Source organism: Brachypodium distachyon, chromosome 4 (genome assembly GCF_000005505.3).
Source record: "Brachypodium distachyon strain Bd21 chromosome 4, Brachypodium_distachyon_v3.0, whole genome shotgun sequence".
Lineage (NCBI taxonomy): Eukaryota > Viridiplantae > Streptophyta > Magnoliopsida > Poales > Poaceae > Brachypodium > Brachypodium distachyon.
The window spans coordinates 38,161,602-38,186,330 of record NC_016134.3 but is presented as its reverse complement, the minus strand read 5'-3'; the positions used below and the strand labels follow the sequence as shown (position 1 = coordinate 38,186,330).

Here is a 24,729-nt window from a genome sequence, read left to right as displayed (position 1 = left end):
TGCAATTTCATTATAGGACATGACTAGGGAGCGGCCGTTGGCTGGTTAACGCCGGCGAGCCAACGGTCCAAATTAGGCAGTTTCCAATTTATTTTTAATTAGGGTAATCCTATAAGGAAAGTTTTTAATCCTGCGCGCATCGCTGTTCCAGTTTCATGCGTCAGTAGTTATTTAATCCAGCTTGTTCTTTTTTCAAAACGCTATAATTTCCAAACCGAGCGTCCAAATTATAATCCGTTTTCACCATTGGCTTTATCGCGACGAGATCTTCAAAACTAGATCCCAATTGGATATATTTTGACAAATATTTTTCGAAAAGCAACTTTTTTGTTAAACAATGCAACTTTCTCGTACTTTTTTTGCAACTTTGTCAGGGCCGTTATATTGTGCCGACAACTTTTCACATACTAACAATCTTTGGTTGCTATGCTGGTAAGTTTGACTCACGTACTATCGACTTTTGTTTCTATATCAGTAACTTTGGCTATCATACGCTATACATGTAACTTTGGCTATTATACTGACAAATTTGACTACCATACTAGCAACGTTGGCTACTATAGCGTCAACTTTCACTCACATACTAGCAACTTTAGTCTGTTTACTGGCAACTTTGATCTACATACTAACAATTTTAGTCTCCATATCAACAACTTTGTCAGTTATAACGGCAACTTTTCACATAGTAGCAACTTTGACTCAATAATAGCAACTTTGGTTACTATGTCGGCAAGTTTGACTAGCGTACTATCAACTATAGCTTCTATACATGCAACTTTTCACTAACGTAGTAGCAACTTTAACTTCTATACGGGCAATTTTCACTCACATACTAGCAACTTTGACTCATATAACGGCAAATTTGACTATCATACTAGGAACTTTGGCTTCTATATATACCGACAACTTTCACTGACATATTATCAACTTTGTATGTTCTATCGGCAACTTTCACTCACATATACTAGCAACTTTGGCTGCTACGTCGGCAACTTGCACCACATACTAGAAACTTTGGAATCTATATTGGCAACTTGGACTCACATACTAGCAACTTTGGCTGCTATACCGGAACTTTGACTCGCATACTAGCAACTTTTGTGCTACACCGACATCTTTGACTCACATATTAACAACTTTGGCTGCTATACCGACAACTTTCACTCACATAATAGCAACTGTGCCTGCTATACCGACATCTTTCACTCTTGCGCTAGCAACTTTGACTCATATACTCACAACTTTGACTCACGTATTAGCAACTTTAGCTCTTATAATGGTAGTTTTGACTCTTATGTTAACAACTTTGATTCTAATACTAGCAACTTTGGCTCCCACGTGGTACCATTTTTTGATCTACTCTAGCAACTTTCACTATACTCTAGCAACTTTACCTCCATCACCAACAAATCTAGAGTGCTTCAGTGACAACTGTGTGTGTTTATGCTGGCAACTTTGACTCTCATACTAGCATTTTTGGCTTATATATATGCCGGGAACTTTCACTCACATACACGTGACCGCTCGTCTCCTCACTCGCTAATCATGTCAACGCCCTCTAACGTCGACAGGGTAGGCAAATGTAAGAAAGTTATCCACATTTAAGGCATATTCATATCTTATAGTACAAAAGCAGTATCACAAGCAAGTTAACAACAAAGGTAGTCAACTTATGAATGAAAAGTTGCTTTATTTTTATAGAAAGTTGCTTTTTGAAAAAACTTCGTCAAAACATATTCATATGTATCTTGTTTCGAAGAGCTCATCGTGAGAAACGCAACCATGAAAACGGATTAATATTCCGATGCTCAAGTAGAAAGTTATGGCTTTTTGAATATTTCAAATTGGAAATAAATGCAAGGGATTGCATGCTCTATTAAGTTAAATGACAAAGAAAACCGCATGTGTCCTCTGTTTTGGCTGGTCAGACCGGCCAGTTCAAGCGTGCGCTCGCGGAAGAATAAAAGTGCAGCTGCATTTGTTAGCCATTGGGTTCATTATATGCTTACAATTTTGTCTACTCTTTTGTCGCCACTTAATTTTACTCATGTATGTTAACTAAAAATTTACACAACAACCAGGCTCAGTCCTGAGATTTCAGTGGCCCAGTGCGAAATTTGGACTCGGGCCTTGTCGTGGCCCTTAATAAAATATACTCTTTCCGATTCATAAAAAGTGTCGGCCATTTTGTACTAAATTAGTACAAATTTTGTACTAAGTGGGTGACATTTTTTATGAATCGGAGGGAGTAATAATAATAATAACAATTGTATGGATATATAAAATTTCACCAACAAAAACTAACAATGAGTCAAAAGTTGCATCTGTATAAAAAAGTTTATTCAAATTTTCTTCTAACATTCCTTGATGGGCTTGCAAAATTAGACAATGACTTCATAGTTCTGAAATCTAACGAGACTAGATGAGTTCACAAATTGAAAATTAGCATAGAAAATTAAAGATGACTCGATTGCCGTAACTCCGTTGTCTCTTGTGTGCCGATGCAGCTTCCCCAATCAAGCAGTCAGCGAGGCGATGCAGCACGGCAGCAGCAGTCAGAAGCACGGCATGCAGATTGGCAGAGGTGAAAGACTGGAGGAAGGAGAGCGCATGCGGCAGCCGACAAGCCAGAGCGCCAGTCCTCGATCGGAATTTACGAATGGGAAAGGATCAGGAAGGATTCGTGTAGTCCGTTAATCGGGACATGAGTCACTGCGGCTGGCCAACAAGCAAGTTCGGTTCGTTAAGAGCTCGGATTATCTGAAACCATTGTTCGGTTCGGTTCGTTAAGAGCTCGCGAGCGCTCGTTAAGCTCGTTAAAAATTCGTTAAAATAATAGATGGTATGTTGATCTAAATTGGGCATTACTTGTTTGTTTGGGATAAATTTTGACAGCAAACAAAATATATCAAAAGTTAAACAATGCTATAAAGATTGGAAATAACACAACAAAAGAGAAATAACAACACAATTCCAACAGCAAAATAAGTTTCACAAGTAATGTACGAGACGAGCTCGCTAACGAGCTTAACGAGCGCTCGCCGAGCTCGCTCGTTAAGATCGTTAAGGTTAACGATCTGAAAAGAAAGTCCTGTTTGGTTTTTTAGTTAACGAACCGAGCCCTTAACGAACCGAGTTAGCGTTTTGTCCAGGCCTAGGAGTCACGATCATCGATCGCACGCTGACCGTTTCGGGATGGAAGTTGCAAATGAAGTTAAAGGTTTGGGCCAGCTCATAATCTGCAAGTGTATGTATACTAGGCGAATGCATGTATCCTAGAGCAGGGGCCCCCTCCAACCACTACAGCAGAGTAGCTGATCCGGGGCACTTCAAAATGCCTTGAAATGTACAAAAATCAAAAACTTGTAAGGGCAGTTTAAATAGTGCTGCATTTACTCATGTTTCTAAAAGTATTTGGACCACTTTTAAAAGGTGCCCCTAACAATGGAGGCACCATTTCAAATATGCATTCAATACTATTCAGGGCACTTTTCAAATATGCCCTAAATTTAATTTTGATGCACTATGAAATATGCCCACAAAACAAATGGAAGCAACTTGAAACTGCACCTTAAAAACCAATTGGATGCACTTTGAAATTTGCCCTTAAACAAATCGGATGCACTTCAGTAAACTGCCCCCAAAATATCACATATACCAGTATTCAAATAGTGTGCCCCAACAGTGCATTATCATCCATAATTGTATTTTCAACAGTTCTAAAGTACCAGAGTTGCATCCCAAACAGATTCAGCAGTTCACTCTGCCCATCATTCAGATTACAGCTACTACAACATCAAAAGACTGCTACCAGCAGAAACAACCCAGATCAACTACAATATCAAAATATTCCACTGTCACTCTCAATTACGTTGCTGCAACTAGTGCATTCTCCATGGAGGCATTAGCTTGTGAGTCCTTTTTCGAACTTGATTTCCTTGTAGTCGGATTGGAAGTTCTTCTTCTCTTGGTTGGCTTTTCTTGTCCAGTCTGTGAATCTCCATTGTTACTACTTCATTTGCGAATTAACCTACAGCACATCAACACATTTAAATTTGGCCCAAAATTCAAACTTCTCAGAAAAACTTCTCACAAGCACGATTTAATAATCACAGGTTCACAAGCACGACGGAAACTTAAGGCCCCTGAAAAAAAAGAATCAAACCAGTTATGCACCTTTTCTCTCGTGGTCTCTCTGCAATCTAGGAAGCAAGATGTGTGCATAAAACCAAGGGAGAATCAAAACAAAAATAAACCAGCTGGTGCATGTTTCTTGTAGTGTGCTTGTCTGGGTAGAATAACACTATAAAATCCCTATAGAAAATCCTGCTAGAAATCTGACCAAATAAATCATTGGGCATAGACTGAATCTGAGGACATGAGACAAAACTGAAATTGATGATTACGATTATGCAAAGATTGAAACTGAATCTTGTCGCACCAATGGCACCCGGGGTACCACCGTTGCTCAACGCATGGGTCGCCTCACTTGCTTCCCGCAAGAACGGCACCCTGGGCAGCGCGGTGCGAGCTGCTCGGGAAGACTGCCCGGTAGGAGACTGGGAAGGGGGTTGCCATGGACCAGGACTAGCCGGGCTGCAAGGATTACCCTGGAAGACAGCGTGAAGACCCCCGTCAGGACGCACCCCGGGAAACCCACCTGCCGGGGAGAGTGTTCCCTGGCGCAGGCGTTTACAATAGGGCCGGTGCCCAGCAAGCAGAGTATCGACGCCACGTGACTGCCCGGTAGGCTCCTTTTGCGCAGGGCTAGTCAGAGCGTGGAGCGTGGCACAAGCTGAACATTAAATGCTCCGACAGGGAGGAGGTTACCCGTCTAGTCAACCTGCAGTGAGTAGCCCACAGTGAATCTAGGGCACGTGTGGCCCTAGCTATAGTGCGTCTCACCGTGCATGCATGCCAGCGCAGCGAAGGCAGCTGCCTTGGGTCCCTGTTCGACGCGTGTCCTAGGGCGCGTCCCCCATGCAAACTGTGGCACCTGTGGTATTCCGTTGAGTATAAAAGGAGGACCCGCGCCACCGGTCAAGGGGTTCGGATTTCTAAAGGTTAGACTGGAGATGAGGTTGCAATCCCTAGAGATCTAGTCCAGAAGTAGTAAGTAGCCACTTACCAAAAAGGGAAGAGAGCGCCCGGGGACTCCCCCGGCAACCTTGTAAACACCTGTTCTTTGGTTAATAAACACTCAGAAGCAGGACGTAGGGTTTTACACCTCCGGGTGGCCCGAACCTGGGTAAACCGACTTGTGCATTGCAGCGCCCGTCATTGGCCTCGCCGGCGATCGCCAGAGCGATCCCCAACGCCCACTGCCGAACCGAAAAGGGGGTGCCTCACATCCCCGGTGTCTAAGCCCCAGGCTACGACATCTGGCACGCCAGGTAGGGGGGGCGTGCGGAGAGCTCGTTGGTTACCGCCACGTCATCATCTACAACTACATCAGCTCCGTCTCCATCGACGGCAGAACTCATCGCCATGCCTCCCAAGAGGGCTGGCGACTCTCGAATCGATCCGCATGGTGCCCCAGCGGCACACACGCGGCCACACGACGTGCAGCCCACGTCGCAGGATCAGGAGAACCCTGAGCCTGCCCGGGTGCAGCAGCAGCAGTCGCAGCTGCCACCGCCACTGAAGGGGCGCGTAGAGATAAACAAAACTTTTCCTACGCGAACTCCCAAGATCTAGCCGAGGTAGAAGGCCACAAGGATTACCACTAGACGCGCAGTTGCGGATTATCGATGCAGCGCCTTGATGCAGTGCAGTCCCTCGATCCGATCCAGCCGATCCAATCCCGCGATCGTCGAAGTGCTGAACGTACAGCACCTCTGCCGGTATCCACACGTGCGAGGAGGAGCTCCGGCGGCGGACTGCTAGGTCCGGTGCGACGGTTGGACTGAATGGGGCTAGGGTTCTCAATGCATGAGAGTGGCGAACCGTGCCCCTTGGGCATCCCACGCCCCTGCTTATATACTGAGTGGAAGTGGGCTCCAGCACTTGTGGCCCATCCACTCTACGAGTCCAACTCGCATTGTCAGTCCATTTCCGGTTCGGGTCCAACCCGACCAAATACTTGCTGCCGCTCTTAAGTGTGTGACCCCGCAGGCTCATGGCGACTTGGACACGATTGGAGTCCGACTCTCAATCGATCAATCGGTAGCGGCTCCTAGCAGAACGTGCCGACTCCCAAGTACCATGGAGTCATGGCGACGTACCTTCCAATGTGACATACGTCTTAGTCCCTTTTGCCTCACGATATACCTTGTCGAACTATAGGCGATTAATCGTCATCCCTTTAATAGTTCAACTCTCTTCTCGATCCGTGATATACGATTCATCCGACTAACTCTTAGTCGATCGACCCGGTTAACAGTTAACCGAGTCGCGCATGGCCATGCTTCCCGAATCATATCACTCGAGAGGGCTCAGAGAATATCACTCCAGTCGGAGGGGCGAAATCCCATCTTGGTTATCCACATCACACAGCTTGATTCTCAATCAACCCGAACTCTGCCTTTATAACTGCCCTGTTACGGAACAACGTTTGACAGAACCTAAGTTGGTGATCCACAACTCGGATTGTGCGATAACCTCAGGTCTAAGGATTACATTGATTGAGACATGCAAATAACGACCTACTCGTTGCATCTCAATATGGGTCAGTCCGACTCGCTAAACTCTTTAGCCGAGTCCGTGTAAGCTGGAATGACATCACCATGCCCATGACAAGTGGAACCGAGTCATCAGCCAACTTTCACATTTGTTTAGGTTATGTGTCCAGCACAACCTCAATAACTAAGGATAATTTAGTATGAACAACATGAATACATAGTTCCACAATCAAATCACATATTCAATGATACATATCAGATGTTCAAACAAGGACAACTTAATAATCTTTATGAATACATTGGGAATTACATCATACGTGATTGCCTCTAGGGCATATTCCCAACAGCCACCTCCTCGGCCGTCGGCAGACAACCGGCTCAGGGGGCCTGCGGCTCCCAGCGCCGGAGCCAGTCACACGAGCGGTCACGATGCCGCACGCGCCGGCCAGCGAGTCCACTCGCGGGCCGAAGAGCACAACGCGTCGCGTGCAACGCCGACAGAATCCCGCCCCACTCACCCGAGGGCGCCGGGGGACAGGGCGGAGTGCAGCCGGTCAGAGAATCGGCAGCCTCCCGCCCAAACCCCGGCAGAAGCCATCATGGCCACGCGCGTCATGGTGCGCTATGAGCCACCGCAAGGCACACCGGCGCAAGAAGCGTGAAGCTGGACGCGCTCCTCGCACTCGCCGCCTAGCTGCCGCAAGGCGAGGGCGCCCCGGCCGGTTCAGGCTGGGGGCAGAACCCGGGACGCGGAGACGCGCCCCGCATCTCGAGGCATGGAGAGCACCCTCCCCCGCAAGGTGGGCAAGGAGGCAAGGATCCCGAGGGGTCCTCGGATTCGTCACCGACTGTTACATGGGGTGACATGCGGGGTATCCTGAACGCCCGCCAACAAGATGGCCTCCGCCAACGCTTGGAGCGCCGGCACCGGCGTGAGGCAGAACACCAACGCCCAGAAGAGCAGGAGGATGCTCCCATGGGTGTCGAGGACGGCTGCGCCAGGTGACATGGCCCCGCAAGTTCCGAGCACCGGCGCTCGGGACGTACGACGGGACCATGAAACCCAAGGATTTTCTCCTGACCTACATGTTGGGGATGCACGCCATCGGCACCGACGACAAGGTCAGGGCCAACTGGTTCCCCATGGTCCTCAAGGGATCAGCGAGGACCTGGTTGCTCAACCTGCCCGCCGAGTCAATAACCTCTTGGGCTGACCTGCGCGAGCAGTTTGTGAACGCGTTTCAGGGCGGCTACAAGCGCCCGGGAACCATGGTGGAGCTGCACGCGGTCATGCAGAAATCGGGGGAGACGTTGCGGAGCTTCATCAACCGCTTCTCCAGTCTCTCCTACTCCATCCCTGAGGCGGGTATCAAGCAGAGGCACGAGCAGCGCCACGAGGAGTGCCGAGCAGCCGGCGCCTGCTTCAACTGCAGGGACATCGGTCATCTCTCCCGCGACTGCCCAAATGACCTCAGAGCTGGAGCGAAGCCAGCCGGCGTGGATGCCGGTAGAGAGGAAGCCCGGGGGGGTCGAGCCCAAGCCCGCAGCGGCAGGGAGTGGCCTCCCCAAGGGCGAGACAAGGCTCGCGCTGAGGAGCAGCGCGGGTTTGACTACAGTGAGGGCGACGAGCCTGGCTTCCAGGAGCCCCGCGGCGTCGCCTGCATCCATGGAGGAGCTTATGCTCTCTCATCCCATAGCGCGGTGAAGCGCCTCACTCGGGAGGTGTGTGCACTGTTGCCGGACATGGAGCCGCAACAGCCGTTGAAGTGGTCGCACGTGCCGATCACTTTCAACTCCGACGACCACCCAGCCCGGCAGCTGGGGTTAGGGGTTCTCTCCTTCGTGGTCTCACTGATCATCAACAACATGACGGTGACCAAGGTGCTGGTGGACAACGGAGCGGGGTTGAACCTCCTGTCCGCCAGGTTGGTGGAGAAGCTTCAGCTGCCGCTGGAGCAGATGAAGGCCACCGAGCCGTTCCGGGGGGTGAACCCCGGGATCGTGCGTCCCCGGGGCGCACCACGCTGCCGGTTACCTTCGGGTCCCGGGAAGCGTTCAGAACTGAAAATGGCGGCAACCCATTGCGCCTATGGCGTGATGAAAATGCCGTCCACGTACGGAGTCCTCTCCATCAAGTGCGATCTCAAGGACGCGGCTTGGTGTGTTGGCGAGGTCGTCAAGGCCGTTGCCGCAGCCGATTCTGGTGACGAAGGTGTCGCCGGAACAGAAGGCTCGCTGCCGGGCGACTGCCCCGCAGCAAAGAAGGCTCGTGTCACCCCGCAGCAGCTTGCCGAGGGAAGCACAAGCTCAAGCTCACGCCCCGGCAAGGGCCAGAAGCTCATTGAGGAGGCCGCATAGGTGAAAAAGCTGCTCCTCCAGGCCGGCAACGAGGAGCGCACCATCACCATCGGTGCGAACCTCAATGCCAAATAGGAAAGCGCCCTCATCACTTTCCTCCGGGAGAATGCCGACGTGTTCTCTTGGGAACCATTGGATCTTCCTGGAGTCCCTAGGGAGGTGATCGGGCATTGACTCGCGGTACGTCCAGACGCTCGCCCCGTCAAGCAGAAGATCCGCCGGCAAGCACACAAGCACAAAGACTTCATCAAGTAAGAAGTGGACAAGCTGAAGGCTGCGAGGGCTATCAGGGAAGTATTGTACCCCACTTGGTTAGCGAATCCAGTTGTAGTACCCAAGGGGGAAAATAAATTACGCATGTGTGTAGACTTTACCGATCTTAAGCGTGCATGTCCCAAAGACCCTTTCCCTGTACCTCGCATTGATCAAATAGTTGTAACATCCCAGAATTTTTCCATTTTGGAATGTTAAAATAAAATAATTATTTTAAATAAAATATTGGCTTTGGAAATATTTTGGTTGTGAATTTCTGAAGGATTTGAAATTTTTAGGACTTATTTAAATTTTTCCACACCATGTTTGAATATTCAACAAAAGAGTGGATTAATATGACTATCCAAATTATACAACATGGTTGGAATATTTATGTAACTTTAAAGTTATTCTAATTTGGACCCATATGCATCTTATGATTTCCACCGGATTATTCATTGCATCCAAATAAATCCTGTGTCCTATTTGAAGGATTTACTAACACACTAAGATTCCAATTTGGATGCCATGACCATTTGAGAGCATGGTTGGAATATTTGAATCGATTAGAAATGTTCTCCAACATTTATCTAAATGATAAAGAGAGTGAATAATATGACTTTCCTAGTTATAAGGTTGGAAACATATTTAATGATGCACCTATGTTATCTTGATTTTTATTTTGACATGTTAATTTTGTTTTCGAGAAAAAGTTGTCAAATATTCGAGAAAAGGATAACGTGACATCCTCATGTGCAAATGTTATTCCAACATTTATTCCGTCGTTGAGAGTGGGATAATGTGACTTCTTATATATAGTTGGAAACATCTGCAATGGTTTACATGGTTTGTGATTTGGTGTTATAAAGCTATTTGGGAATTTAGTGAACCATACAAATATTATAAGATTTTATGTGGAGTTTAACCCAATGGGGTATTTAGCTAAGGAAGGGTTAGTGCAAAGTATGCCAACCCAATATGTTTATTAGAGTTTAAACTAATTTATGAAACAAGGTTTCATAATAGATTTCAAAATCTATTTTATTTATTACTTATAAGCCCTAATGACATTTATATAAGCAAAAGTATTTTTACTTATTTTATTTTAAAAGGATTCAAGTTTCAAAAGCTCACACTTTGGAGGATTTGAATCTACAAATTTTCTGGAGTTTATTTGGACTTATTTGAAGTTAAGAATCAAAAGATATAGATAAAAACAGAAAAAAGGAAAAAATGGACCGACCCAACTGGGCCGGCCCACTTACCAGGCCGAGCCCCTCCTCCCAGCCCAGCTGGGCCGAAGGCCCACTCCTCTTTCTTCTTTTTTTCCCTTTTTCCTCCCTGGGCCTTTCTCTCCCTATTCTGGCCCACTCCGGCCCGACCTCCTCCTGGCCCAACTCCACCCTGGCCGACCTGGCCCAGCCCAGCTCGGTCGTCTTCCTCCTCACGCACGAGGACAGAAGCGCAGGCGCACGCAATCTCCTCCGCAATGTCCTCCGCAATCCCCGCTCTTCCTTTTTCCGTTTCGTGTCCAAGTGCTATGAATATTTGAATGCCATGTAGCACCGGCGCCCCGAATGCTGCCCGGCGACGTTCATGATCCGATCTCCCTCCTTGGCCTATGGAAGAGAATTCCGAGCACGTCACTTCGAGCCCCCACCCCTCCTCCCTCATTCCTCTATTGAGAGTTTTGCCTCTAGAGCTGTGTAACGCCCGGTGCCATGACCGTCTTCTCCGCCCGTCGCCACCGTCATTGTTGCAGGTGAGCTCGCTCCGAACCGCCGTTCTTCGATTCCTTTCACCGGTAGACTCGTGTGACCCTCACCTACCTTTGTGACAAGGTTTCGTGACCTCTTGACGCCGTTGGTCGCGCGTCCCCGACCCCATGCCGACGCCGCACCCGGAGCTCCGCCGTCGCCGTCCGGAAGCGCCCTCGATCCCGACAACCGCGTCACCACGTCCAGCCAGACCACCGTAAGCCAAAGGAACAACCGGTCTACGCCAACAAACCTCGTCACCATCGACCTCCGTCGCCGCCGTTTCCGTCGTCCGCCGTGCCGTCGAGGACTAACAAGGACGCAGCCTTCTTCGACGTCCACATCCTCCCCAAGCCCGGCCACCACCTCTACACCGTTCCTGTTGCTGCCTTCCTCCTCGCACGTTGTCGGTAAGATCCCCTTCCTCTGCCGATTCTCTGCCGCGGCAGAAAACTGCAACCTTTTCAGCAGCGAACAGTTTCGATTAGCCACCTTCCGAGACTCATATCTGTTGACTCGTAGATTAGATTAAGCCAATTCTTTCTGTTATAGTTAAATAACGTTTATCCCAATCGACTAGATCACTTTGTATACCCCGTTTCCAAGATATTCTGTAGTGCATCTTCGTTTGAAATTGTTATTCATAGCACGTTGTTTCTGGATTAGCCACCTTTCGAAATTCCTATAGATTGTTCCATCGACCCGTTTGGTTCCAAACCTCCTGTAGATCATTAACAGGATCCTGTTCTACACATTAGTTCACTTTAGGAACAAATTATGGTTTATCTTCACTTGTGCATCGTCGTTGCAAAACAGTACCTTCAGCAGTTTCCCACACTCGGCCAATTCTAAGCCTTTAGTTACAGAAACTTTGTTATAGATTAGCCCTTTTTGTAAGCCTGTATCTTTTGACTCACAACTCCTATTTAGGTGAAACAAGTGGATTTTGATAGGTTGTTGTATCTAGTTTAATTCACCCCATTGGTCCTCTGCCATTTGAATCAAGTAGGACCAGTACTTTTACAGTAGAAGTTAGCAACTTTAATCTGTCAGAATCTGACTAACCAGCTTTGCAAGCCAGTAGCTAATTCTCTTTAGATCCTTTTGGGATGAGACTTGTTGGGTTAGCTAGTACAATCTTAATACTATACAGTAGCATAATTTTCATCCCATGTTCTGCCATTTAGCACCATTTGCCAAACAGCCAAAATATCTAAGTTAGGACCGTTCCTATAAACTAAAATTCCATACTTAGCCACTCTAGTCTTAGCCCTAGGACCTAGAACTTTGTTTATGGTTAAGGTAGTACTAGTTATACGTTAAATTGGTACGGTTATTGATTACTTTTCATGTTGACTTGTGTTTGGTGTTCATTTGGAGTTATATATGGAGTTATTTGAATTGTGTGAATTGTGTATTTATATTTGGTTATTCGTTCTCTACGATAGATCACTCGGAGTGCGATTGTAGTGATTGTGTGTCGTTTAAGAAGAAGGCTTCAACAATCTTAACCAAGGCAAGTTCACTTCGATCATTTCACCTATTATTTTACTATGCATTAGATGTTTTATTAGTTGCATTGATAGGATTATTATTGTATCTATGCTAGCTATGATCTATCCTAATAGTATAGGATACCCCTGCCATGTCCTTACCACCAATCGCCAACGTAGGTAGTCAAATGCTATGCTATGTTAGTATTCGAGGGTGGTATTATTACAATATGTTATCATTGACATCGAGGAGTAATTTTGGATACTTGGCAAAACAACCCCAACGAATCATCCTGGGTGGACTGCTTTGAGATTTTGAGATGTTATGCGATGTCAGGTCCATTTCCATGGGTCCCTCTGAGTCGAGTCTCCGTGGATTTGGAGATGGATCGTCCATGGACGTCTCTCCCGTGGATTCGGGGAGCGCTTGCGTCGCAACTGTGGAATGCCACCTGGGGTATCAGAGACTGGACTAGTTTCCTGTTTAGTAGCTTCCAGTACAACCACATGGTAATATGGGCTCTGCTTGGATGGAGTAAGAAATGTTTACCCAGATCCGAGGGATTGTACTGAGGTAGTTGTGTAGGTGGGAGCGCAGGTCCCTCAGGTGGTCTGGGTGAACATGTTCTGAAAATTCTTGAAGTCGATGCCGTTGCTACTCCACCCGAAGGACAGCAAGGGATTAACACGTCGATTTCTTGTGGGGAATTTGTACAACCTCTCGAGAGTGTCAAACTAAGTACTTAGTCGTGTCCCCAGTTGCGGACAATTATGAGCAACTAGATATGGGGGCTGTAAGAAAGGTCTCACTCATTCCAATTTCTTAAATAAAATGAATGGTTTGAACAGGGTAGGGGCACTTGATGTATCTACTCAATGTGCTCTAGGTTAATAGGAGCATGGGTGTTTTTACCCCGTGTCCAATAGTGATAAAACTATTTAATAAAATGATAGGATGATATATTGATGCTTTTATGCAATTAGCCAAACCCCACCTTGCCAAATACTGCATATACTTGATAGGATCTGTTATAACCATTTTGTAGGCCAACGCGACCCAGGCCTTAGAGCTTGCGAAGCTGGAGGGCCGCGTCAGCAAGGCCAAGAAGGCCGCGCAAGACGCCCGACTCCATCACGGCACGCTGATCGGGCAGCGGCAGCTTGAGACGGAGAAGCTGGTGAAGATCGCCGAGTTGCTGCGCGACCTGCTGCCTAAGTTCGAGCTGCAGGCGGCGGAGGTGGACGGCACGGACGTCACGACGCTGATCCCCTTCTTCTCCGACTTGTTGGGGAAGCTTGGGGCGCTCGATGTCTGGATCGCCAAGTATGGTGCCAACGAAGTCGCCAACTGCGCCTGGGAGGTTGCCGGGACAATCCTCCCGTGGATTCATCTCCGGGACCCGGAATTTCCCTTCGAGTCCCTGCTGGACGCTTGGTCCGACAGCGAGGACAAGCCCACGCACACCCAAGCAGTGCGCGAGTTCGTCGACGAGGTCGTCGAGTGGATGCAGATGAAGCCGGAGCCTGAACCCCCCGTCGACCCCCCGGCCGAAGACGGCGACAGCTAGCTACCGCAGCCCCCAGCTATACTCGTTGCTTCCACTGTACCTCCTTCTTGTTTGCTTTTCATGCAAGTATGGCGCTTAGCGCCGTTTGGACAATGACCTTTTGATTAGTCCATGTAACCACTCGACACCAAGTCAATCAAGCTTATTAGTTTGCTCAATTTTTGTCCTTTATTCCCGAGGCCGCCTCGCGGGGTGGTTCCCTTAGCCTTCGCATGTTTTGCCTTGTGTTGCGGGGGGACTCGCGCACGCCTCACCCTTGACCAGACCAGGGACCTGGGACGGACCCGCAGTGCCGACCTGGGGCCAAGCGGTAGCGGGGAGCCACTCCGCTTGCGGGGTAACCACTCCAAGCCGTGTCCTCCCGGGGCGGACCCGGGAGCCACACGGGGAGCGTACTCCCCCCGCAAGCATCCCTTCTAACACTCCGGCTACGCGCGGGATCTGGGGCCGCACCCAGCTGGACAGTGCTCAGTTTCGTTCAGCTCTTAGCGAATTCAACGTTCATGTTCAGATACTTAGCTTTTCCGTTCGGTCCAATGTTTCGCGATGCTCTGCGGTAGAGTGCAGACAAGACGCTACCTCGGTAGGAAACCATCTGGGGTACCTGTTCAAGGGAAACGATCTCGGAGGGATGCGGCAGGAACGCGGGGGCAGAATCGCCACCGCCGGCAACCGCCGCCGACGATGCTACCACCACGCTCACGCGGCAATCCTCGCCCTAAGGGGCGGACCCTGGCCTTCAGGGACGAACCCTGGCTTAGGAGGACTCCGCTCCGGGAGCAGCCGCGAGACGGCTATAACGTCCTCGGCGTCGGCTTCGCCACACCCCGAACGGCGGGTACGGGTGACGAGGAAGTTATAGCCTTCCAGCGACAGCCCCCGCAACTGGGGAGACCTGGGTTTTCTCTAGGGAACTCGTCCCAAGGGATGCGACGACCCTTGTTACCCGGGAGCTAAACTGCTCGAGGGCCGCGGCAAGGACGCGGTGATGGGCCGGAACGAGCGACGAGCGCCGGCACCGGCGCCGGCACCGGCACCATCACAGCGTCCTCGCAACGACCCGCGCCCGAAAAAGGCTCTCTCAAAGGGAATGCGGCCGGGTCTCTATGATAGTGCACCCGTCGGCACAAGGCAGGGATGGCATGCACTACCATAGAGTCTCCGCGGCAACCCCTACTCCTTGCGGAGGTGTCCTACGGAGGGGGGCGACAAGGGCACTGTGGCAATGCACCACAGTGCCTCTGCGGCGACCCTCGCCCAGGAACCGCCCCTTTGAGGAAGTGCAGCAGGGGCACAACGGTAGTGCACCCGTCGGCGCAGGACGCCGATGGCATGCACTACCATCGTGCCTCTGTGGCACCCCTTGGGGTAGGCTCGATGGGGTGATGCAGCAGGGGCGTGATGGCGGTGCACCCGCCGACGGGAAGCACCACCTCCGTGCCTCCGTCGCACCACCTACTTTCACGGCCCCGAACACGGCTTCGCTCTGAGCAATTGCATGGTTGGGGCACGCCTTTTATAGACGCGGGAGGGAGGCTTGCCACCGTGCGCGACGGATCCGCGCGGCACCGCGGCGCCTTTTCCTCGAACGCGGCGCAGTTTCCGCCACCATGCTTACCGGGTAACCGCGGCACACGTGGCGGCCAGCCGTCAACTCAGAAGCCTCGGAGTGCGGTGAACCCCTTGTGTTGCGGTCCTCCCTCACCACAAGGCACTGGTGTAAGGTGCGACCCGTGGGCAGCTCACGGCACCACAGTGTACAAGATTCCTCCCTTTCCTGCAGGTTAGACTCTTACCAGGTCCGGGGTGCTGCAAAAAATTTCGAAACTTACGAAAACAAGTAACGCAGGTAAATCAGATAAATAAATTTCTTTCGTTACAGGGCCACGGCAGCCCCTTGGTCACAACCAAGTATGGAAAGACACCTTTGTGCACTTAAAGCAGGAGGCAAGAGGGGGAAAACTCGCGAATGAACAAGGCAAAAAGGCAAAAACAAAGCTGAGCTGTGAAACACTTATCTTTATTCACAATCAACTAGCGGTTTACACACGGGGGCTGCCCGGTTACACTAGTTCGAGAAGTATGCATCGGAGGCATCACCTGAGGGTCGGGCTCCACCGCTTCACGGGTAGAACTTGCGCAAGTGTTCAATATTCCAGCTATTGGGCACCGGCAAGCCGTCTTCAGTTTCCAGGCGGACAGCCCCCGGCCTGGTCACCTGTACTACCCAGAAGGGGCCCTCCCATTTCGGAGTCAACTTGTTCACGGCCTTCGTTCCTTGTATCCGGCGCAGGACAAGGTCTCCGTTCTTGAGCCCCCGGGGACAGACTCGTCTGTCGTGATAACGATGGAATCCCTGCTGGTAGCGCGCGGCTCGCACAGCAGCCCGGCATCGAAGTTCTTCGATGAAGTTTAGATCGTCGACCCTTTGCTCGTGTTGGCTGGTGTCGCCGTACGCGCGTACTCGGGGAGATCCGTACTTGAGCTCGAGGGGCAGCACCGCTTCTGCCCCATAGACAAGGGCGAAAGGAGTTTCGCCCGTTGCCCGACTAGGTGTGGTCCGGATGGACCACAGCACGGGCTGGAGTTCTTCGATCCAGTGCTTCCCGTGGCCTTTGAGCTTGTCAAAGGTTCTTGTCTTGAGCCCCCGCAGAACCTCTGCGTTGGCTCGCTCCGCCTGTCCGTTGCTCCTTCGGTGAGCGATGAACGCGAAGCGCAGCTTAGTGCCCATGTCTTCGCAGTAGGCGTGAAACGCCGCGCTCGTGAATTGCGTGCTGTTGTCGGTGATGATGCTGTTAGGAACACCAAACCGGCACACAATGCCCTTAAGGAACTTGATGGCCGCCTGGGCGGTCACCTTGCGCACTGGTTCCACCTCCACCCATTTGGTGAACTTGTTGATGGCCACAAACAAGTATTCGTAACCGCCAACTGCCCTTGGTAGCTTGCCGACGATGTCCAGTCCCCAGACCGCGAACGGCCATGAGGACGGGATGACATGCAGGGCTTGGGCTAGTTGGTTGCTCTTCTTTGAGTGGAACTGGCACGCTTCGCACGTCCTCACCAGCCGCTCTGCGTCGGCCAGGGCCGTTGGCCAGTAGAAGCCATGCCGGAAAACTTTGCCGGCCAAAGCCCGGGAGGCCACATGGTGTGAACATGTGCCTCGATGTATGTCCTCCAACAGTGCACACCCTTCTTCCTGCGGCACGCAGATGAGTTTGACATCATTCGCACGTCTGCGGTAGATGCTGCTGTCTATCATAGCGTACATCTTGGCTTGCCGCGCTACGCTCTCCGCGGCGACGTCATCCTCCAGGAGAGCCTCCCCGTTCAAATAGCGGGCGATCTCTTCCGCCCAGGGAGGAATTTCCCTGCCAGCGCATGTCGCCATATCAGCGGCATGGACCCCTGCTGCTGCAGGGCTTCCTTCGGTTGCCGGAGGGGCGTCCCCGGCAGCCGGCTGGGGAGCGACTGAAGGAGCCAGTTGCTTCTGACAGAACACCCCCGCCGGAGGCTTCCGGTGCTCTGCTGCCATCTTGGCCAGCTCGTCAGCAGCGAAGTTGTCCTTCCGCTTCACGTGTTCGAAACGCAAACCCTTGAACTTCCGTTCCAGCTTGTGGACCTCCTCCACGTACGGCGCCATTTGAGGGCAATCGTAGTCATTGTTCACCTGGTTGATCACAAGCTAGGAATCACCGCGAACAACCAGGCGCTTAATGTCGAGGGCGATCGCGGCCCGCAGCCCGGCAAGCAGGCCTTCGTACTCCGCCGTGTTGTTGGTGGAGTTAGCGAAGTCGAGTTGGACGGCGAACCGCAGCTGGTCTCCTGCGGGTGACTCGATGACGACCCCGGCCCCCGCTCCCTAGAGACTGAACGCACTGTCGAAGTAGAGGACCCAGTGGCCCTCGTCCAGCTTGCCAGGAAGGCCGGTCCCCGACTCACTTTTTCTACGCCCGTGGACGTCCACTCCGCGACGAAATCTGCCAGGGCCGTGCTCTTGATGCTTTTGGAGTTGGCGAAGTGGAGGTCAAATTCCGACAGCTCCATCCTCCATTCGGCCACCCTCCTGGTGGCTTCACGGTTGGTGAGGGTCCGCCCGAGGCAGAACCCGGACACCACCGTGACGCGGTGCGCCTGGAAGTAGTGGCGCAGCTTGCGGGACGCAAGGAGAATCCCCAGAAGGAGCTTCTGCACTTGCGGGTACCTTGTCCACGCGTCGTGCAACACCGTACTAACGAAGTATACCGGGCGCTGCACCAACCGCTTCCGCGGCGCCGGGGTTGCCGGCTCGGGGTTGGTCCTCGGGTTCGAGGCGGTTGCCGGGGGCCGCTCAGCCCCCTGCCCCGCAGCCCCAGTCCCCGGGACGTCTTCCTCCCTCTCGGCAACCAGCACCGAGCTGACCACCTGGTCAGTCGCCGCTAAGTAGAGTAGCAACGGCTCGCCCAACTTGGGGGCGACGAGGATGGGCGGTGACCTCAGGTATCGCTTGAGTTCCTGGAGCGCCGCCTCGGCCTCGTCAGTCCAGTCGACTGGACCCTTCTTCTTCATCACCCGGAAGAAAGGCAGGGCACGCTCGCCCAGCCTGGAGATGAAGCGTCCCAGTGCGGCAACGCAGCCGTTGAGGCACTGGACATCTTTCACCTTGCGGGGGGCCTCCATCTTCTCGATGGCTTCTATTTTGGTCGGGTTGGCCTGTATCCCCCGGTGTGAAACCAAGAAACCCAGAAGCTGCCCGGAGTTGACACCGAAGGTGCACTTATCAGGGTTCAGCTTGAGCTTGATCTTGCGGAGGTTGTCAAATGTCTCCCGCAGGTCATCAATCAGCGAGTCCCGACGCTTTGATTTGATGACGATGTCATCCATGTAGGCCTCCGCATTGCGGCCTAGCTGGGGACCCAAACATTCTCGCAGGGCGCGCTGGAATGTGGAGCCCGCGTTCTTCAACCCGAAAGGCATGCATGTATAGTAGTAGCAGCCAACCGGCGTGATAAACGCTGTCTTTTCCTCATCCTCAACCGCCATCTTGATTTGATGGTAGCCGGAGAAAACATCCAGAAAACTCAACAGGTCACAACCAGCGGTAGAATCAACTACGGGGGTACAGGGAAGGGATCCGTGGGGAATGCACGATTGAGATCGGTAAAATCTACGCACATGCGAAGCTTATTCCCTGCTTTGGGCACTACTACAGGGTTAGCCAGCCAAGTGGGGTACAAAACTTCCTTGATCGCCCAGGCAGCCCTGAGCTTGCCCACCTCTTGCTTGATGAAATCTTTTCGCTCTTGTGCCTGCCGCCGGATCTTCTGCTTGACGGGGTGCGCGTCTGGGCGCACCGCGAGCCGATGCTCAATCACCTCCCTGGGCACTCCGGAAAGGTCCGACGGTTCCCAGGCGAACATGTCGGCGTTTTCCCGGAGGAAGGTGACGAGGGCGCTTTCCTATTCGGCGGTCAGGTTCGCACCGACGGTAACGGTGCGCTCCTTGTCGCCGGCTTGGAGAGGCAGCTTCTTCACCTTGGCGGCCTACTCTCGGAACCCCCGCCCCTTGCCGGGGCGCAAGCTCGAGGTTGTGCCTCCTTCGGCTAGCCCTTGCGGGGTGGCGCGGGCCTTCTTCGTTGCCGGGGCGTCACCCGGCAAGGCGTCGTCCTCGACAACACCTTTGTCGCCGGCGTCAGCTGCAGCAGCGGCTCGGACGACCCTCGCCAACGCACCAAGCTGCGTCTTTGAGATCGCACCCGATGGAGAGGACTCCGTAGACGGACGGTATCTTCATCACGCCGTAGGCGCAATGCGTAGCCGCCATAAACTTGATCAGTGCTGGCCGACCAAGGATCCCGTCGTAGGGCAACGGGGTATGCGCCACGTCGAACAATATGTGCTCGGTCCTGAACGCTTCCCGGGACCTGAAGGTGACCAGCGTGATGCGTCCTAGCGGGCGCACGATCCCGGGGTTCACCCCCCGTAACGGTTCGGTGGGCTTCAGCTGCTCCATCGGCAGCTGGAGCTTTTCCACCAGCCTGGCGGACAGGAGGTTAAGCCCCGCTCCGTTGTCCACCAGCACCTTAGTCACCGTCATATTGCTAATGATCGGCGAGACGACGAAGGGTATAACCGGAACCCAACTGTCGTGCCGGGTGATCGTCGGCGCTGAAGGTGATCGGCACGTGCGACCACCTCAGCGGCTGTTGCGGCTCCGCATCCGGCAACAGCGCGCACACGTCACGGGTGAGGCGCTTCACCGCGGCGTGGGATGGGAGAGCGTAAGCTCCCCCATGGATGCAGGCGACGCCACGAGGCTCCTGGAACCCGGCTCGTCGCCGCCGGAATAGTCAGACTCGCGCTGCTCCTTGGCGCGCGCCCTGTCACGCCCCCGAGGAGGGCATTCCCGCGCAGCGAGGGGCTGGCTGCGCCCTCCTTGGGGTTCAACCCTGCCGGCACCACCGCCGGCCGGCCTCGGACCCGCTCTGGGGTCGTTCGGGCAATCTCGGGAGAGATGCCCGATGTCGCCACAATTAAAGCAGGCGCCGGCGGCACGGCGTTCCTCGTGGCGCTGCTCCCGCCGTTGCTTGATCCCTTGCAGGACGCGACAACTCTGCGCGTCGTGGCTGGAGTTGTTGTGGATAGGGCAGCGGGGTGCGTCGCCCTGCATCCCGCCAGATTCTCCCCCGGAGAGGCCTTCTTCGTGGGCCTCGCAGCAGGAGCCCCCGAGTCCGCTGCGAGGACTTGCTTCCCGCTGCGCTTACGGGAACCCTTCTTCTGCGAGCCCAGGCTGCCAGCTCGGGCGCTAGGCGCCCCTCCTCGGCCATGGCGCACTTGTGTGCCAAGGCGTACAAGTCCTGCGTCGTCCGGATCCTATGCGTGCTCAGCTTCTCACGCATCTTGGGATCACAGACGTTGATGGCGAAGGTGTTAATGATGGTGGCCGCCTCCGCCTCCGGGATGAATAGGAGAGATTGGAGAAGCGGTTGACGAAGGCCCGCAACGTCTCTCCCGTTTTTTCCCCAATGGTGTGCAGCTCCGCCATGGTTCCCTGGCGCTTATAGCCGCCCTGGAACGCGCTCACTAACTGCTCGCGCAAGTCTGCCCAGGTGGCGACGGATCCGGCGGGCAGGTTGAGCAACCAGGTTCGCGCTGATCCCTTCAGGACCATCAGGAACCAGTTCGCCCTGACCTTGTCGTCAGCGCCGATGGCATGCATGCCCAGCGTATAGGTCAGGAGAAAATCTTTGGGGTTAGCAGTCCCGTCGTACGTACCGAGCGCTGGCGCTCGGAACTTACGGGGCCACACCACCCGCCGCAGCTCGCGCGTGAACGCGGTGCAGCCGTCTTCTGGGCCCAGGGGAACGTCTTCTTGCTCCAGTGGGCGCTGACGCTCCACCTCGCGCCTGCGCCGGCGCTCCAAGCGCGGGCGCAGGTCCTCCTGTTGTCGGGTATTCAAGATGCCACGCACATCGCCCCCCGGGACGGTGGGCGACCGGGGGGCGATGAACTCGAGGACCCCTCCGGGCCCCCGTCTACCAGGCCCCGCTGAGGAGGGGGAGGGTTCTCCCCCTGTCGGGAGGCGGGCGGGGCGCCTTCGCGCTCTGAGTTCGGCCCGTGGCCGGAGCCTACCGGGGCGCCCTCGCCTTGCGGCTGCTGGGCGGCCAGGGCGAGAAGCGCTTCCAACTCCTCGCCCCACGTCTCGTGCGCCGGCTTGCCTTGCTGCGGCTCGTACCGCACCATGACGCGCGCGGCGACGATGGTTTCAGCCGGGGTTCGCACGGGGGGCAACCGGTTTCCGGAACGGCTGCTTCCTGCCCTGGCCCCTGACGCCTCCGGGTGCGCAGGGTGCGAACCTCCATGGGTCGCCCCTGACGCGGCGTGCTCCTGGTGCCGCTGCCGCGGGGCATCCTCGGGTCGCGACTCAACCCGTTGGCTGGCCCGGGCAACGCCATGCGTGCTCGCCCGACTACCCCCGGCGCTGGGGGCAGCCGGTCCCCTCGGCCGATTGTCGGTCGACGGTCGGGGAGGCGGTGGAGGCAGCTGCGTTTGCTGCACCCTCGAGGGCTCGGGATTCTCTTGAGCTCACGACTCGGGTCGAACGTCGTGCGACCGCGTGTGCGCCGCTGGGGCCTCACGCGGGTCTATGCGTGAATCACCAGCCCGCTTGGGGGGCATGGTGACAAGGCTCGTCGACGAAGGAGAGTGAGGCCGATGCCGATGGGAACTTCTGCTGCCGGCGATCTCCGGCGTTGTCCACTCCCGCGCCCCCAACCTGGCGCGCCAGATGTCGTCACTCGGTGCTCCGACACCGGGGGCGTGCAGCCACGTCCCCCTTTTAGGTTCGGTAGGGGCGTCTGGGGCGGAGACCCGGTTATCGCCGGCACGGCCGATGAGGCCCTATGGGGCCGGTGAGACCAAGTGCCAAGAGGGTGTGCTAGTACCAAAACAAATGCACACCCGTTTTTTACCCAGGTTCGGGCCACCCGGAGGTGTAAAACCCTACGTCCTGCCTGCCTGAACTGATATTGATTGCGGATCAAGCATTTACAGGTTTTTGCTGGGCCAGTTCCCGGGCTTCCTCTCAATGGCCAAGTACTCCTTACTATTCTCTGCTTGCTGTCCACCGGAACCAATTGACCAACTCACTACCCTCCCAACTGTCTGACCCGTCAACCGTCTAACCCCCTTGACCGTTGGCATGGGTCCTCCTTTTATACACAAGGGGATGCCACATGTGCCACGGTGCATGGGCTACAAGTGTCCAACGGGGAGGCATGAAACTCTCCCCGGTGAGCTGGTGGCATGCATGGGTGCCACCTCCGCTGCTAGGGGCCTAAGACCCTAGGATAGGATTGGACAACCACTGTTCCTTGGATCGGACGGGTAACTAAGCGGGAATGTTCCCCGAAGCCCCGCTAGCCCCTTTCGGGCTGATAGCTTGCCGGGAAGCTCGTCGGCGCTCTCCGGGATGAGACCTTCCCGGGAACCCGGGAGAGGGGCCCACGCGTCGCGCAGCGGTGGTACCCCGGGTGCCGCTGGTGCGACAAAGAGTATCAAGAGTGCCGCTCTGGCAAATTTCATTGCCGAGTGGACCTCGACGGGCATAGAAGAAGAGGAGCCGGAGACCAGCCTGCCCGGCAAGCTGGACAAAGGCCACTAGATCATGTACTTCGACGGCGCGTTCAGCCTGCAGGGGGCTGGTGCCGGAGTGGTCATCGAGTCACCCACGGGCGACCAGTTGAAATTAGCCATCCAACTCGACTCCCCCAAGTCCACTAACAACACGACTGCGTACAAGGGGTTGCTCGTCGGGTTGTGGGCGGGGATCGCCCTCGATATCAAGCGCCTGGTTGTTCGCGGGGATTCCCAACTTGTGATCAACCTGGTTAACAAGGACTACGACTGCCCGCAGATGGCAGCGTACGTGGATGAAGTCCGCAAGCTAGACGCAAGTTCAAGGGTTTGCGATTTGAGCACATCAAGTGCAAGGACAACTTCGCGGCTGATGAACTGTCCAAGTAGGCAGCAGAGCGCCGGAAAGTCCCGGCAGGGGTGTTCTGGCATAGGCAGACTGTGCCTTCAGTCACTCCCAAGCCGGCTGCCGGGGAAGCCCCCCCGGCAACCGAGGGAAACCCCGCAACAACGGAGGTCCATGCCACCGATATGGTGGCATGCATGAGTAGGGAAACCCCTCCTTGGGCGGTAGACATCGCCCGCTACCTCAAGGGGGAAGCCCTCCCTGAAGACGACGTTGCCGCGGAGCGCGTAGCCCGACAAGCCAAGATGTACGCTCTGGTGGACAGGGATATCTATCGGAGGCATGCAGATGGAGTAAAGCTCCTGTGCGTGCCCCAAGACGAAGGGCGCGCACTTCTGGAAGACGTACACCCAGGCACATGTTCGCACCATGTGGCCGCCCGGGCTCTAGCCGGCAAGGCTTTCCGGGACGGCTTCTACTCGCCTACAGCGCTAGCCGATGCCGAGCAACTAGTCAAGACGTGCGAGGCATGCCAGTTCCATGCAAAGAAGAGTAACCAGCCGGCACAAGCCTTGCAAGTCATTCCATCCTCCTGGCCGTTCGCGGTCTGGGGGCTGGACATCGTCGGCAAGTTGCCGAGAGCGGTTGGCGGGTACGAGTATTTACTCGTGGCCATCGACAAGTTCTCCAAGTGGGTGGAAGTGGAACCAGTTCGGAAGGTGACCGCTCAGGCGGCCATCAAATTCTTCAAGAGCATTGCGTGCCGGTTTGGTGTGCCTAATGGCATCATCACCGATAATGGCACACAATTTACGAGCGCCGTGTTCCAAGCCTACTGCGAGGGCATGGGCACAAAGATCCACTTCGCCTCTGTTGCTCACCCGAGGAGCAACGGACAGGCGGAGCGAGCCAACGCAGAGGTGCTGCGGGGGCTCAAGACGAGAACCTTTGACAAGCTCAAAGGCCACGGGAATCATGACAGGCGGGTCCGCCGTTATCTGACAGGCGGGTCCGTACCCGGGAGCTCGAGGTTGGAGACCTTGTCCTACGCCGGATACAAGGAACGAAGGCCGGGGACAAGCTGGCTCGGAAATGGGAGGGGCCCTTCCGGGTAGCAGGTGACCAGGCCAGGGGCTGTCCGGCTGGAAACCGAAGAAGGCTTGCCGGTGCAAAACAACTGGAATCTTGAGCACTTGCGCAAGTTCTACCCGTGAAGCGGCAG

General features: G+C 53.9%; 1 protein-coding gene across 8 annotated transcripts in view; it reads right to left on the bottom strand.

Moving 5' to 3' along the window:
• Positions 1 to 3,620: 3,620 nt before the first annotated feature.
• LOC106866728 overlaps positions 3,621 to 24,729 on the bottom strand; it is a 43,523-nt gene continuing 22,414 nt past the window's right edge. For all 8 annotated transcript variants that reach the window (XR_002960383.1, XR_002960384.1, XR_002960385.1 and 5 more), the window contains one exon: positions 3,621 to 4,030. Coding sequence is in view for 1 of the 8 variants with exons in the window: in XM_024455155.1 (XP_024310923.1) it covers positions 4,026 to 4,030 (5 nt within the window). In the remaining 7 variants the exon portion in view is untranslated. The remainder of the gene's footprint in view (positions 4,031 to 24,729) is intronic.